General features: G+C 40.1%; 1 protein-coding gene across 1 annotated transcript in view; it reads left to right on the top strand.

The window, feature by feature from the left end:
- LOC121455699 overlaps positions 1 to 7,723 on the top strand; it is a 142,605-nt gene extending 134,882 nt beyond the window's left edge. Inside the window, exon 7 of the mRNA XM_041663327.1 lies at positions 4,201 to 7,723. Within this exon, the coding sequence (XP_041519261.1) occupies positions 4,201 to 4,293 (93 nt within the window). The 3' untranslated portion in view covers positions 4,294 to 7,723. The remainder of the gene's footprint in view (positions 1 to 4,200) is intronic.
- The last annotated feature ends 9,676 nt before the right edge of the window (positions 7,724 to 17,399 follow it).

Here is a 17,399-nt window from a genome sequence, read left to right as displayed (position 1 = left end):
CATCCGGCCTGTTTTCTGGCCTCTCTGTTCTGGTTGCAGGATTCGTTTTCTGATCTCCATTTAGACAGAGGATTCTGATTTGTGAGTCTATCCCTAAATAACTAACCATCTATTTCTCAACTCTGAGCTAGTGTGGTATTTCTTTTAAGCATCAGTCCACACAAATCAGTTGTTATTTTTAACTTGTTTACTTTGCACCTATGTATCCAGTCTGTCTTAGTTACAAGAATTTACTGTCTGGGTTTGTCAGTTTCATAGCTACTTTGGTTGCCTAGCATAAGTGACAGTCTCTCTACATCCTCTAATTAGTCTTTGTCAGTCATCTCTGGAAAATAAGGGCTATCAAAGTTATCAGCTATATTTGGGAGTAGAGGGTACACTGGTCTTAGGACTCAGGGTTTCCTGCTCTTCTAGTCTAGTTAGTGTGGGAGTAGACCCATATTCCTGTATGGTGTGGCTACCAGGCACAAAAGCCATAGGCCCGATCTGAGGTGGTCACTAGCTTTGCAGACAAGCTGTCTCTGCCTAACAATAGCCAGGAGGTGCTGCCCCTTCTCTTTTGTTATAAATGTAGATCACCTGGAGAGAGGTGTTGGCTGAAGCTGATGACTTAATGGTCAGGATGTTTGGTGTTCCTTTCCTTTGTAATTTGGAGGCTATCTTATAGAGAGGCTGATTCAGGCCTACATGACAGCTAGCATACTTGGCAAACAGGTACATGTGGATGTGACAAAAGGCCATTCACCTGGTTGCCTAGGAGACAGCCTAATGTATTCTCCCCCCCCCCCCCTCAATTTATGTGATGGTATATAAGGTGTTTGGAGAATAAACGAGAGAGGTCTTTGAGAGATCTTCAGGAGATCATCAGGAAAAAAGACCCTGAGATGCCCTTCAGTGATGACCATGTAAGTTGTGTCTGATTATTCCTTGCGTCTCCGTACCAGTCCAGTTAGGGAAAGATAATTTTCTGTGTTGGAGCAACACGGGCTTCAAAAGGGAGTGCTTTCACAAGCCCTCGTCCTTCCTTTGGCTTAGCATCTCTGAAAGAAACAATGAAATTTCACATTTGAATGTCTGTTTGTTGGTATGGTAATCAGAGGGAATGATACAAATGACACAGCTAGACAATTGGACAGATATATGTCCTCAGCTGGGAGCATAGCATAGCATCAGAAGTAAACAAACTAAACCCTTGAAAGAGAAGGTGAGGGTTGGGATTTTCAGAGAACTTCAAGTTTTCTTAACCTGTAAAATAAAACGGTAGAGTCCATCACTGCTGTACTGCTCTCTGCTGCCAATATCCCCAGAATCCTACATGGCTTTTATGAGATGGTTTTTACTTGGGCATTAAAGACCAATGGAATCTGTGTTGTTGGGGACAAACTAAGGAGTAGGGAGCTGAGCTGTCCTTCTGAGAGAAGATGAACAAGCAGGAAGAACATGTCATGGGAAAGTGGGCCCTGGAAAAGCAGGGTTTCTGGGTTCTGTCTTTGTATTAGGCTCCTTGTGGGAGGGGCTTGTTCTGGAATTTTAGCAGGGAGTGAAGAACAAAAAGGGACATTAAAGAAGTTAGGATCCTCACTCCTGAACTGGAAAATCTAATTTTTTTCAGGTAGATTTATGTGTGTTCAAATCTTCCTTTCCTCCAAATTGTGATCTGTTACAGGTAGGGAGAAAATGGTTTCAGGTCGCTGAGCTACTATTTCCTGTGGGGACATTGGGCATATGGACCACCTTATGTGGCTGTTGTATGATTCCTGTGAGTCATCCTGATATGTAGAGGGTCAATAAATAACTATTTTACAATTCATAAAAGAAATTTGAGGATATGTAAGTTTTTGATGACTGTTCTGGTCATTTTATTTTAGATGTATCTATTGGGAAAAATGGATGTTTACTTATTGGTATAAACTTGGCCATCTTTTCTCATTTTTCTCTCCCTTAGTTTCTTATTCTATAAAGTGGATCACAATACTTATAGGGAACTAGAAAAGATCCAATATAATAATATGCACGAGAGGCTTAGAAGAACCTGGTGTCTATCAAAGGCTCACTGTATTAGACTTCTAAGCATCATCATTGTCACTGTCTGTTCAGAAGGGGGATATGGTAAAGTTTATTGCAGCAGGGTCTTAGATTCTAAGAAACCCTGATGTTAAAAAAGAAACATTTGACAGTTTAGCAGAAATAAGAGATAGTTAATAGCTTGGAAGGAAGGATGAAACAAGCAATATTCTGTTTTCATTTCGTTGTAGCTGGAAGACTGATGTTAGAATTGTTCTCTGACTCAAGCATTATACTTGACACAGAGGAAGGATTGTAGGAGCCAGAGGGATCAAGGGCACCACAAGAAAACCCACAGAACCAACTAAGCTGGGCAGATATGGGCTCACAGAAACTGAACTGACAACCAGGAAGCCTGCATGGGGCCAACCTAGGCATTCTACATATATGTTAGAGTTGTATAGCTTTGTCTTGTGAGACTCCTCACAGGATGACCAGGGGTTGTCTCTGTTGCCTGCTCTAGGGACCCATTCCTCCCATAAGAGCCTTAGTAGAGGAAGAGGAGCCTAGTCTCACTGAACTTGAAATGCCATTGTTGGCTGATATCTAGGAGGAGTGGGTATGGCAATGGGGGGGAGAGAGAGAGAGGGAGAAACTGGGAGGAAAGAAGGGAAACTTTGGTTGAAATATAAAATTAAATAAATAAACAAACAAAAAGAAATTAAAAAAACTTGGCACATTTCTCCTCTCCATCCTTCCTGAAGTCATTTGCCTTCTACATAGCCCAAAGATACCTGCCACTATCCCCCTGTCAGGACATGGCAGGGCTACCATTTGCTCTGTTGACAAGATCTCCCTGGACCTACCCTAGGAGCTTCAGGCACAGAAGGATCAGTGGGATCTTTGGAGACAGGTTGTGTAAGGAAGAACAGGCCTTGTTCTCTCAGTATGCTCAGTGACTGAAGCCTTTAAAAGCTTCTTCCAACATCTGAGAGGCAGGATTCAAGAACAAGGCCCTGGAGCATCTTCTCTGTGGTGACTCAATTTTCAACTCATTTTCCTTCACTCTCCCTCCTTTCCTCTCTCTCCCTTTTCATTTTCCCTTCCTTATTTCCTATTCTTTAGAAAGGTTTTCCATTATGAATTGTTAAAGTTAGCACACAAAAGCAGTGCATTTTATTATGGCATTGTCATACACATATCACTCTGTTCTTATTTATGTCCCTTCCCTGATGCCCCCAGCACTCCCTGCCTCACTCTTATTGGTTCTCTTTCCATGTCATATCCCTTCCATTTCTCCTCCTTTCTACTATCTCCTCCCCTTAAGGTCTCCTTTTTCCTTCCCTTAGTTTCTTTTCAACACACACACACACACACACACACACACACACACCCTCCATATATGGAAGAAAACTTGTGATATTTGTCATTCTGAATCGCGGTTATTTTTCTTAATCTAAAGACCTCGATTTTCATTAATTTTCCTGTATATCTGGTCCACTTCCCTCTTGCTCATTAGCACCAAACATGCGTGTTCTTTCTTTATCTTCTACCCCCTTTGTCCCAGGTGCTTAGTAAAACACTGATTTAAACTGAAGCCTGAGTGGTAAGCAGGAACAATATAGGAAAGAGAGCAGGTAGTAAAGAGCAGAGGGCTCTAAGATGAGGCAACAACCACTGCTGTAGAAAGATGTGTTGGGGAAATAAAGTGGGATAATACAGTCAAACTGTAGTACATGAGAGGAAATAGGATGGAAGGGAGACCAGTGGCTGCACGGTTAGGGCCCTTGTGAGTTAGAGGAGGACATTTGTATTCTATTTCAAGGGCAATAGAAAGCCAACGGATAGGTCTGTATTCAAGAAATTAATTTGCACCTCCACTTAGTGCTTGGAGAATGGGCTATAAGAAGCAAGGAGCTGCTGCAAGGTATATGAAGAAGGTCCGGTCAGTTGTCCAGGCAGAATGTGACAGTGGTCTGGTTTGGGCGGAGGTGGAGGGAAGAAACTGGAAGCAGGTCTTGTTTTGCTAGTACAATGAGAAGAATGAAGACAAGTGGGGGAAGTGTCTGTGAGGTATCTGCAAAGATGGTTTATCTAAGTAAATGATAGTGCCTCAGAGAACCATGATAAAGGAGCAGGGATTCCTCTATCCTGCTCACTCAGGAGAATGTTAATTAGATGCATTCTTTCTTGCAGGTCAGACCCTCCACATCTGGACCACTTCCTTGTTCCTGCCAGCCTGCTTTAGAGACTCAAGTGTTGTTTTTGAATTCTGACTATGGAACCTAAGAGACACACCCAAATACACTCTCTGGTGAATTACTTCTCCGCAACTCTATCTTCACGTGTACCCTGCTCTGGCTGCAGCTCCAGCTTCCCCTCTTTCTTAATAGCTTTTTCTCCCACTCCATACTACCCAAGTTTCGCTCTGCACCACCCTAAAAAACAAGCTGCCTGTTTATTCAATGCTATTTGTTGAGAAGGATGACACACTTAGGCATGAATACCACCAGGACAGTCAAGAGAGTGTCTGTTCTCTTCAACAGTCTGTCTTTTACAGCAAAATGTCCCCAATTCTTTCTGTTCCACTGTTTCAACTTAGTTACTGGGAAGTCCTTACCGATGACTTCTCCAGCATTCTCTGGAATGCTGTGATCTTTCTTGGCAGCACACAAGTTGCTCTACTCTCAACCCCGTTCCTGGAGAAGTTTTTTTGAGTCAGTTCCCTTCTAGCCCAGGTGGATAAGTTAGATCATATCAGCCCCATTCCCCATGTCCGTAAGAGTACTGCTGACAGCTTTCCAGAACGGTGAGCATTTTCCGCAAGCCCAATCAGAGAGACTGAGAAAGCAGCAGGGCCTCTTACAAAACTGTGGAAATGTGGTGCCCCGTGAATAGATCACAATGAAAGGATGGATAAATCAGGGCAAAATGCTGTACAGAAAACACCTTTTGTTAGTTCTTATACAGTTGTGTAACATGACCTGGACATTGGATTTGAGCTCCTTGGTAGCCAAAATATAAAGCGAAGACATGATTTCTTCCTGAGATTTTCACAGTCTGTAGATTGGAAGCAAAATCATCTGTCGTTAGAAGTCTAGTTTTTCCTTACACCAAGAATAGAAAGGAATGTCTCCCTTGTGTCTTCATCAGGATTACTCTGTTGGATGTAGTGGGAAATATTTTGAACAAAAAAAATTATATTAAAATTTGCTTGTGTGGCTAGGTCATTCTATATTCACTGGATAGCTTTTGGGATGACTATCTCTTCAAGGTTAGGCACCGTTGTTCAGTTCTTCCCAGTCTCCCATGGCACCCAGAGGACTCTGCTGCACATCCTAGGCTTTCATCTCTGTATTGCCTTACCTTTAATTAGGTGTCTGCTGAATCCCAGATCTCAGCTCTCATACCCCACTGTATTTAAGCAGTAGCCTCTGACTTTAAAAATTGCTGATGGCTAACTGGGAGGGAAACTAATTAGTGAGGAGAATTGAAACAGGGCAGCTAAAGTTTATGGGCATTCTTACAGAGATCTCTCTCTGGGAGTGAGAATTACCATAAATCCCACGGGTGAACAAGAGCACTAGATATAAAAGCAGGAAAGTCATGAGTCAGCAGAAATCTCTGGCAGTTCATGCACTTTGTTTTCTGGAAGACAAAAGGAGTTGCCATCAAGTTTGTTTTATGGGTCAGAGCCTCACCCTTTCCTCTCTGAGTTCTTTCTGCACACTGCCTTTCTGTATAAGAGAGCTCACTGGGACCTTCCGGGCCAGGTCCAAAGAGCAGCAGCATCTCCAATGGTTACTTTGAATTGTTTGCAGAAAGTGTGGCTGGAGAAAAAGAGCTTTCTTTGCTAGAATTGCAGCACCAGAAATGCACAGATGGCCATATGCAAAGCTCTAATTAAAGACACGGCTTGGAGAGCTGTGGGAGATGGGGAGTTATTGCTAGGTCACAGGCACCCTATCTGTCTGGATAGTTGTCAATACACATGAGGTGTAAGATGCAAGGCTCCCTTCTCACACATCCCATCCTTTCTCCTCCAGGAGAGCAGAGGCTCTCCTGACTGGTAAGATCGGAAGAAGAAATAGCACCCAACTTGATTCTTTCCTATATTTCTCTTTCTGTTCTCCTGCCTACAGAAAGCAACCTCTGTGCCTTTTGGTGCTGCAGGGCTTTACCTGGACTGGGCCTTACGGGGAAAAGTTGTGTGAGTAGCACTCTTTGTGGCCAGGCAAGTCAGTCCACCCAGTATTGGAATACTACACTAGGAAGCCCTTTCTTGCCACTCATGTATATCTTGCTGCTTCAGGAGAGAGAAACCTTTACCATTTCCACTGCCTATCTCTGATTATTTTAGTTTTTCGGACTATGGAAGAAGAAAGGAATGCCTTTAACTGAGGCCTCTAAACTCTAGCACCAAGTATAGAAAGAAAACTAAAGACATGACTCAGGATGACAGAGCTGGGTCAAGGCTCATCCAGCAGAATAGTCCATGAGATCATGAGCTAATTATTGAGTTTCCTCAAAGTGCCAGACACTATAGTTGCCCAGACACAGTCTGAGTGGGGCTAGTGCTCGTGGCTAGCATCACTAATGCTAGAAGCTCATGTCTCAGGGAAGCAACAAAGAGCACATTGGACTGGAGAGAGTTGGGGGAATCTAGAATAAGCACATCTTTTTCTATACCTACTAGGCATTTCCTCTTCTGGTAGCCACACCTGCTTTTCTTTGGGATGCTGCTTTGTTAGAGCATGGTATGTTCCTCTTGCCTTTCTTTAGGGATGGTGTTCAGACCAAAGATTTGCAATTATGAGACACTAGGGCACAATAGAGAAGGAAAAGCTTTTAACTTTTGACTACTGGAAAGATGAGTGTAAATTCGAGGGCTCTTGCAGCCTTCTTGCTACCAAGAGGAAGTTTGGCTCAGTATGTATCAAAATGAAACCAACCAGAGGAGGAAGAGTAAGTGGTGGGTACAACACCCACATCTGCTCATACCAGAAACTCTCTACCTTTTGATGCTCAAGCTAGGAACTGTAATTCTCACACCCAAAGTGATGGTATTAGGAGGTGTAACATTGGGATTTTATTATTCCATGAAGGTAGTATTCTCAGGATTAAAAGAGATTCCAGAGAGCTAGTGAGTTGTCCCCCATTACACTGTGAGAGGAAGCAGAAAGAGGCTTTGTCTGTGAACCAGGAGGTGGGTTCTCATCAGACATGAGTCTGCTTGTACCTTGATTAGCTGCCAGAGTCAGGAAGACTAATTTTCTATTATTTACAAGCTACTCAGAACACTGTATTTTACTAACAGTCCAAATAGACAAGATACTTAAATAATTTAATAAAGAAGTTAAACAGAGACTATAATCTAGTATGCACCCATTTGTTCTTTCTTTCAATTGCACAAATATTCATTAATATACCGGGGTCTGTGCTGGTTCCTGGCACAGAGAGTTGAATAAAAATATCATTTTGCCCTCAGAAACTCACATATTTGTCAGAGAGAAAGACAGATGAGCAAGGATCCCTGATGGGGAACCTCCTTTAGCTAACGGCCTTTGATAGGCTGGACCAGGTTGGGTGTGGCCTTGGGTACCAAAAACGTGTGGGTCTTCCCCCTCCTCCTCTCTCTTACCTAGATGCTGGGTTTGGTTACTGTTCCTGATTCATACAGAGGCCTGTGATCTGTGAGTTTCCCCTAAATAAAGAACCCCTTTATTATACTCAATTTTGAGCTAGTGTGTGATTATTTTATTTGCACTTGCCTTCATCTGATGGCCCCAAGGTGGGTACAAGTCCACATATACTGAGACTGGATTCATGCTGCCACTGCATTCCCTGGTTGGCCAGCCCAGGCATGTTTCTCACCCACAGCCCACATGCCTACGACCCTGACTTTCGCCAATGCAGCCTACCAGCTGTGCACATTGTGGCTCATGACCGATGGAAAGCTTTGGGTCTCTTTCTGATCTGACCACCAAAAAAGTCTCTCTGTCCATGGAATCACATTACTCTTGATAACTGTTTGCAAATTGTCAAACGAAGTATATTTGTCAGTGTATAAGCAGGCACCAACAGGCACACTGTTCACATCTTTCTGCCTTCTCTTCACCATGCAATTGCAACTGTGATGACATCTGCTGACCAATAAATATTATTACACCTACAAAAATTCACTAACATTTTTTAAAGTAAATTAATACATTTGAAAGTTATATGGTTACAGACAATATTACCATTCAGGCATTTAATAACCATTTTGCTTACACTATGGATAGTATTCTGCAAGGTTTATGTGACTTTTATTATACATCCATTTATTTGATTTTGGGAATTAGCTTTGTTTTTCATATTATATCCTTAAGAAAATGCTTTGATAACAGAGCCAAGATGAGGCACTTTACAGATTAATAATGAACAGCTAACTGAAAAAAATTAATACCATTGAAAAGGATAGCATTAATTTAACAGATAAAATTCAATTCATGTTAAACGGTGCTGAGAAATTATCCCCAAAACTCATTCTGTTGAATTTATAATTGAAATTTGCTAAAAAGTTCTGATAGGTTAACAGATAAGGTATCTCTCCAGGAAGACAATGTGTATGCCATCCAGAAAATGTCCAAGGATGATACGTTATGTTTACTGGGAAAATTTCATACCTGGAATCATATGTGCAGAATAAGGACCAGAAGTTAAATGAATCCATGAGGTAACTAGAACTGTATGCAGGACAAGAGATTAAGACTTTACAAAAGGAAGTGGTAAAAAGATTTGAAATAATTAAAGAAATTATTGGAACAGAAGGGCAGGGAGAGTAGATATGAGAACTAGATTTAGCCTCACCAGGACATGCCAAAGGCAGAGATGACTAACCCAGAGTTCTAGCTACATAGCCTGTAATCTCCTCTGACAAGCCTTTGAGTACTCAATACCCTAAAATTCAAAGAATATAAATGGCAACCTATAGGTATGAATGATCTAAAGCAAGCAATAGTATCTAATGGCTTGCATTCTGGTGTAGGAGTTCCTTCTGTTTGTGTGTTGCTTTCATTGGTTAATGAATAAAGAAACTTCCTTAGCTTAGTCGATAGAGCAGAACTTAGGTAGGTGGGGAAGACAGAACTGAATGCTGGGAGGAAGAAAGGCAGAGTAGGAGAGGAATGCTATGGAGCCGCCAGAGACAGACATGCTGAATTTTTTCCGGTAAGCCACTGATAATGTGGCAATATACACAGATTAATAGAAATGGTTTAAATCAAGAGTTAGCCAATAAGAGGCTAGAGCTAATAGGCCAAGTAGTGATTTAATTAATATAATTTCTGTGTGTTTATTTTGGGGCTAAGCTAGCTGGGCAGCCAGAATGAACAAGTGGGCCCTCTTCTTGCAACAATTGGTGCTCCAACATGGTCGACTATATCCATGTAAAAGCTGAGAAAGTTTAACAAGGAATTCTAGATTAAAAAACCAAGAGTTTGACACAGCTTTTTTTCTGTGTGCTGGTGGCTTGCCACAGCTCCTTTGAGAGAGATATTCCTGACCCAGCCGCAGCAGAAAAATGGTGGCAGTTTTGAAATGACAGCTTTCTGGACTGTGCTGCCAGCACTACTTCTGGCTCTGGAGACATAGAATTTGGATGGGGTTTCTGAGCAGATTGCTGCAGCTTTATTGATGGCAACTTGGACTGGCTGTGTGCATGGAACTGGGGCAATGTGTGCAGCTGAGAAGCACAAGCAGCTCTGCCATGTTGGACGGGGCAGGACAAGCAGGCAATACCGTATTTGGCCTTTAGTAATGTTGCAGCTTAGATTCTTAAGTGCTTAGCATTTTTTGGTGAGGTTTTTTTTTTCCATTTTTTTATTGAGAAAAGGAGAAAAAAAAAAGTTTCCACCTCCTCCCAGCCTCCCATTTCCCTCCCCCTCCTCCCACCCTTCTCCCCCTCCTCCCACCCTTCTCCCCCTCCCCCCACTCCTCTCCCTCTCCCTCTCCAGTCCAAAGAGCAGTCAGGGTTCCCTGCCCTGTGATAAGTCCTAGGTCCTCCCCTCTCCGTCCATTTCTAGGAAGGTAAACATCCAAACTGGCTAGGCTCCCACAAAGCCAGCACATTACGTAGGTTCAAAACCCCGTGCCATTGTCATTGGCTTCTCATCAGCCCTCATTGTTCGCCATGCTCAGAGAGTCCAGTTTTATCCCATGCTTTTTCAGTCACAGTCCAGCTGGCCTTGGTGAGCTCCCAATAGATCAGCTCCACTGTCTCAGTGGGTGGGTGCACCCTTCGTGGTCCCGACTTCTTTGCTCATGTTCTCCCTCCTTCTGCTCCTCATTGGGACCTTGGGAGCTCAGTCCAGTGCTCCACTGTGGGTCTCTGTCTCTATCTCCATCCATCACCAGATGAAGGTTCTTCTTAGTTAGCTTCTTTGGGATCACCAATTGTAGACTCCGTGACCCTTGTTTATGGCTAGAAACCAATTATGAGTGAGTACATCCCATATTCATCTTTTTGGGTCTGGGTTACCTCACTCAGGATAGTGTTTTCTATTTCCATCCATTTGCATGCAAAATTCACGAAGTCATTGTTTTTTACCGCAGCGTAGTACTCTAATGTGTAGATATTCCACACTTTCTTCATCCATTCTTCCATTGAAGGGCATCTAGGTTGTTTCCAGGTTCTGGCTATTACAAGTAATACTGCTATGAACATAAAAGCACAAACAAAAACTTACTGGACAGTAAATAATTACAGATTCACAATAGGACAGATTCAAACATAAATGACCTCTAAATGGGTCACAGTGTTGGATAAATGTACATAGGCTTTGAAGAGAGAAGAAAAAGCTTATAGGGAGTCATAAAATAGAGTTAATGCTTTAAAAAAGGGTAAAGTCTTTAAAGAGACAGAGTACAGATAGTCATAGATTAAAAGAAGTAAAGAAAAATAAGCCACATGAAAATGGAAAATCCAGAGAATCTGGATTCTGTGCATTATTGTGTTTTCTTTGAATTTTTTGAGTATGAAGGAGCTAAATGCAGAGAGACATTTCAATGTATGGGCTGCTAAGTTAAGCAAACATAAAGATATCTTGATTTCAAAATTTGAGTCTATGAATATGTTACTTTGAAAGAGGTTTTCTTCTGTTTTCACAGAAGACAAGAACCTGTGGATTGCTATCAGACCAATATGGTTTGATAGACCATGCCCTCCTGAAAGGTCAGTGTGAACACCCTCAAAAAATTACTTCGCCCAGCTGCTGACTGAGATGAACCTAGAACATAGGATGCACCATGAAAGACCTGATTAACAGCACCCCCAAACAGCAGGAAACAGTATGGACAAATCTACACCCATATTCCCAAATATTATCTATAAATGTTTGTTTCCATTTAAAGGAGAATATGCTATAGAGATTTGCATTGGTATAAATCTTGGTTTACTGATACAAATTTAAGGTCAATTTTGTTATATGTATATTTCTGCTCTTGATTAAGGTTTTGTGATTGTGTAGTTAATTTAAAATGTAATATATAATGAAGAAATACAGGTTAATATGTAGTCATCTATAATAGTCAAGCTTAGAGTCATGTTTTTTAGATTTTCTAGATGTATAGAGATATATTTCAGTTAGTTAGGTATTCTTCAAATCTTTCAGAGACCTTCAGAATATGGCATTTAAAATATTTAAAAAATTTAGGACATTTCATGACAATGAGGCACATCTGTTTCTGGAAGCACCAATCTACTTCAAGAGGAAGATGGGCATTGAAGAGACTCCTTATGGAGTTGGTTAGCCATTTGGGTAAGAAACTGCTGTTGCCTGGACTGTTACATAAACTGGACATGCAGGACCCACAGAGCAATGACTGCTGAACTTGCCTAAAGGTGAGATGATTTTTTCAGGATTCTTGCTTCATGAGAGTCTGCAAGACATTTTGCAGGATACAGAAGAAAATGACTAAAATGTCTTTGACATTTCCTGATTCATGGTAAAGTCTGTTGGATAATATGGGCCTGTAGGATGAAGATGGATGCCCTAATGCTACAGAAAACCTTTGGATGATTGTCCAGGCAGCAAGATGTCTCTGTCCATTCTAGAATTTTGGAAGTTGCTTGCAATGCACTTGCTGTTTACTTAGACAATATTATATCCTTCTGGAGTTTTTGGTGGAGTTGGAGAATAGATGTTATTATAGTTATCCTCAGTTATGATAAAAGATAAAATAGATATAAATATTATAATTGTAGTTTTTGCTTGATACCTGTTTTGTTATATGTAATTTTACTATGTTAAATTTAAAGCCTTCCTTTTTATTTAAGCAGAAAAGGGCAAATGGTGTAGGAGTTCCTTCTGCTTGTGTGTTGCTTTCAGTGGTTAATGAATAAAGAAACTGCCTTAGCCTAGTTGATAGGGCAGAACTTAGGTAGGCGGGGAAGACAGAACTGGAAGAAAGAAAGGCTGAGTAGGAAAGGAATGCCATGGAACTGCCAGAGACAGACATGCTGAATCATCCCCCGTAAGCCACTGCCACGTGACAATATACAGAGATTAATAGAAATGGGTTAAATCAAGATGCGAGAGTTAGCCAATAAGAGGCTACAGCTAATGGGTTAAGCAGTGATTTAATTAATACAATTTCTGTGTGCTTATTTTGGGGCAAAGCTAGCAGGGCAGCAGGGATGAACAAGTAGGCCCTCTCCTTGCAACAGCATTCATCATTTGTTAGGGAAATGGTGTAAATGTGGGCTTCAAGCAATAAGGCTACCCCGCATGATCAGCTTCTAGTAGTCTTAGCATTCCTTGAAGGTGGACCACAGCTGCTATGGAAGTGCTACTAGTGAGAAGAGGCAAATTTTAGAACAACAGGGAAAACCAAAAGGAGTTGAGACTTCCCAGAACAAATTCTTGGCAAGGGATCTTACATGGATTCAAAAGACCAGGTTCTATAGGATGAACACACCTTGTTCCTATGCCACACAGCCGCCTTAAGTGCTTGGGTCAGGATTTAAAAACTAAGAAATAAGATTGAATCATATACCAGGGTTAAACAGGGCCTGAGCGGAATCTTTAGTGACTTTTAACAAAGGTTAAGTAAGGCTGTACAAATAGGAGTAACAGACCCAGAAGTTAAATGAGTACTTACTAAATCTCTGGCTTTTGAAAATGCCAACTTAGAATGCAAAAAGATACTTGGGCCTTTAAAGGTCAGATCAGCACCATTGTACGAGTGGATCCTGCATACAATGGATGTTGAGACATTTGACTACAGTATTGAGGCTTGGTTAGGAGAAGCAATACCCAATGGTATGAGTAGACACCAAAATCTCAACTGCTTTAATTGTGGTAGAGTAGGGATCTGAGAAGGGATTGTAGACAAGGAGTTCCTAGAAATAAAATCTCCTTTGGGAATGGCAAATTTAGAAGGTCTCAACATTCTGGACTATGTAGGAAATGTAGCAAAAGCTGACAATGGACCAATAAATGTAGATCAACAAAAGACAGACAAAGCAACCTGATACCATTGGGAAACTCCTTGGGGGGGGGCTTTTGCAGGCCCCCATGTCAAACATGATCCAATCATTTCAGTCACTGTTGAAAACCTGCCTTACCAGGAAAATTTTAAAAATTCAATGCCTATGTTAAAAAACCATACAGCTCTGGATGATGGAATAGACATGAAGGATGAATCAAAAACTCCAGTAGGAAACAGGAAACAAATATTTTGGCAAACTTCTATAAATGATCAAAGACCAAAGCTAGGAGTACATATAAATAACATTGTAATTGAAGGATTACTGAATCTGGGTGCAGATGTAACTACCATTACTTCAGAATCTTGGCATCGGAACTGGCCTCTTCAAGAGGCAGATGTTCAATTCCTAGTGATTGGAATCCTATCTCAAGTGAAACAAAGTACTAGATGGGTTGAATGCACAGGGCCCAAAGAAAAAGAGGATGGCTGAGGCCATATGCAGTGAATTCATGGGATCATGACTTGTTGCAGCAATGGAATACCCAGACTAACATTCCTGCAGTCCCAAAAGCTCATGTTTCTGGGAAGGATATTTTAAGGTACTATAAACAAAGGTCACTAGTCATTCAGGCCGTATAAGAAAACCGAGCAAATAGCAAACCTTCAGAGGTACAAATGGTCCTACCTTTAAATGGTTAACTGAGAAACCAATATGGGTTAGAAAATGGCCTCTAACAGAAGAGAAACTGGCATCTGGGACAGGAACAACTAGATGCTCACCATATTGAAGAATCAACCAGCCCTTGGAATTCTTGTTTATTTATTGCTAAAAAGAAATCTGGAAAATGGAGAATGATGACAGATCTAAGAGCTGTCAATAAGATAATTAACCTACGGGCCCTCTACAATCTGGAATTCCTTTGTCTTCCCTTTTACCTAAAGGATGACCTCTTATAATTATTGATTTAAAAGATTGTTTCTTTACAATACCTTTACAAGAAAAGGACAGAGAAAATTTGCCTACTTATAATAAGTCTCAGCCTACTAGGAGGTATCAATGGATCATCCTCACTCAGGGAATGTTCATTAGCTGTACCCTGTGCCAATACTTTGTAAGTCAGCCATTGAATATAATATGTAAACAATTTCCTAAATCTGTAATGGATGACATTTTGCTATCTGATTCAAATGCAGATATTGAGAAAGAATGGTTGAAGAAGTAAAGAAACTTTTGCCTAAATGGGGATTACAAACTGCTCCTGAAAAAATACAAAGAGGAGAGTCTGGCAATTACTTAGATTATAAAATAGGGTTATAGAAAATTAGAACACAAAAGGCACAAATTAGGAGAGTCTGATTGTGGACTCTTAATGACTTTCAAAGATTGTTAGGAGACATTTCCTGTCTATGACCAGCTGGTGAGATAACACCTGACCTAATAATTCATTTACAAAAAACCTTAGATGGTGACAAAGACTTAAATAGTCCCAGAAACTAAGAAAGAATTAACTGTTTTGAAGAGAAATTACACAGGAGGCACATGCGAATAGGTTAGTCATATTGCCTTCTAGAATTCCCCTACAGGAATTTTATTGCAGAGGAATGATATTTTCTTAGAATGGATTTTTTTTACCCCATTAACCAAGTAAAAAATTAAAAACTTATGTTGAAAAAGTCTCTGAATTAATTATAAAAGGAAAATCAAGACGTTGTCAACTAGCCTGAATAGACCTAGCTGAAATTATAGTGCCCTGTACTACTGATGAAATTAAAAAAAAACTATGGGAAGACAATGAACCCTGGCAAAGAGCTTGTGTTAATTTTTAAGGATAGAATAATAGCAGTTATCTCAAAAATGATAGAATTAACTTTGCAAATAAGATTACTTGGATTCTTCTCTGAATTTTACATGATACACCAATAACTGGAGCCCGTACATTTGATATTGATACAAATAAATTAGAAAATGCAGGTTAAAAATCAGAAGATGTAAGTAAGTAAGATGGAACAAAATCTTTATAATTCTATCCAAAAGGCAGAATTATATGCTATTCTCATACTACGGGATTTTAAAGAACCTCTCAATATAGTTACTAATTCACAATGTGCAGAAAGAGTTGTCTTGCATATTGAAATTGCTGAATTTATACCAGATGATACAGAGTTGGCTTCGTTATTCATTCAGTTTCAAGATATAATTAGGAATAGGCTTTGACCCATATATATAACATACATCTGATCTCATACAGGTCTGTCAGGTCCTCTAGCACAGAGTAATGCAAAAATTGATCGATTATTAATTGGAAGTTGCTGAAGGCCCAAGAATTTCATAAAATAGCATCATGTCAATAGCAAAGATTTAAAGAAAGATTTTTTATATTACCTGGAAACAAGCTAAGGAGATGTCCTACTTGCTCTTTCTATAATGCAACACCACTACCTGCAGGGAGCAACCCACAGGGCTCTCAAAGAAATGAAATCTGGCAGATGAATATGTTCCACCTTGCACATTTTGGAAAATCCATTATGTACATCATTTATTCACATTTTCACTGGCAACTGCCTTGAGCTCAGAAAATGCTCATTCAGTAATCAAGCATTTATTAGAAGTTATGGCCATCATGGGTATACCTGCACAAATAAAGACAGACAATGTCGCTAAGAAAATGAAACAATTTTTAGCTTATTATAATATAAAACATATTACAGGTATATCAATCAATCCTTTAGTAGCAAAAGGATCTTTATTTATAAAAAGACCAAATAAAACTATAAAAGATATGTTAAACAAACAGAAAGGGACAGAAAATACTCCCAGACATAGATTGCATAATGCTTTATTAACTTTGAATTTTCTTAATATTAATGAGAAAGGAACAACGGCAGCAGAGAGACATTGGATAATAGAAAAAAACATTTGAATTAAATCAGCCCATGTATTTCAAGGATGTGTTGTCCTCAGAATGGAAACCAGGAGATGTGCTATGTCAGGGAAGGGGTTTTGCTCTTGTTTCCACAGAGAAGAAAAACTATGGATATCATCAAAAGTAATAAAGATTTGATTTGAAAAGGAGAAAACTCTTAAGAAAGAGAAATGATAGCTCATCCACAGAGTTGACAATCATACAGGTGATAAGAAAACCTCGTGAGTGCTGGGGCAGGGTTCTGTTCTTGTCTTTGCAGGAAAATAATAATCTTCAAAAAGTCAAGAGACCCAGGATGTTTGGATGCCTTAAGAGGAAAAGAGAACTATCCATAAAGGATCACCAAGCAAAGAAAAATATGACTTTTGTGGACAGATCATCTTCAGGGAAAAATTTCATTCTCTGTGCATATATATTTATATCTACTACCCAGTAGAAAAGTTTCTTTATTAACCAATGAAAGCAACATAGAAAGACCTCCTATACCAGTAATATAACTACATTTGCAAGCAAACAAAAAATTGTCTTCAATCAAAGAAAAATTCTGTAATAGAAAAGAAAGAAAAATAGATTGACATTCCAGGGAGGAGCCTATTCTTGTTTGATTAGGTAAGAAAAGAATTTTTGGAGCCCTCTCTTGCTAATCAATTTTCAAATCATTTTGTTGCCAACAAGCTTTGAAAACATTGACCCACAGAGCTCAGAACTGCATCATCAGGCAGAGTGGACTTTTGCCTCAAGAATGGATGCCCCAGAATTCTTTAAGACTTCCTGAGCTTAATTTATTTTGTAATATCTTTGTCCTAGAATAAATGTGGTGAGATTACTCAGGTCTCCACATTCTTGAAGCTGACAGTATTACCAGTGGAAATTAGGAATCCAGTTCAGTTGTAAGCTGTTCTATACAGGAATTCCAGAATAATTCTGTGGTATTTCCACATGACTTTAGATTTCTGCTTGCAGAAGAACACACAGGGACTTTCTTGTCCTTGTGAACAA

Source organism: Microtus oregoni, unplaced genomic scaffold (assembly GCF_018167655.1).
Source record: "Microtus oregoni isolate MIOR12 unplaced genomic scaffold, Mior012 000014F_ref0000157, whole genome shotgun sequence".
Classification (NCBI taxonomy): Eukaryota; Metazoa; Chordata; class Mammalia; order Rodentia; family Cricetidae; genus Microtus; species Microtus oregoni.
This window is presented reverse-complemented; position numbering and strand designations above follow the sequence as displayed.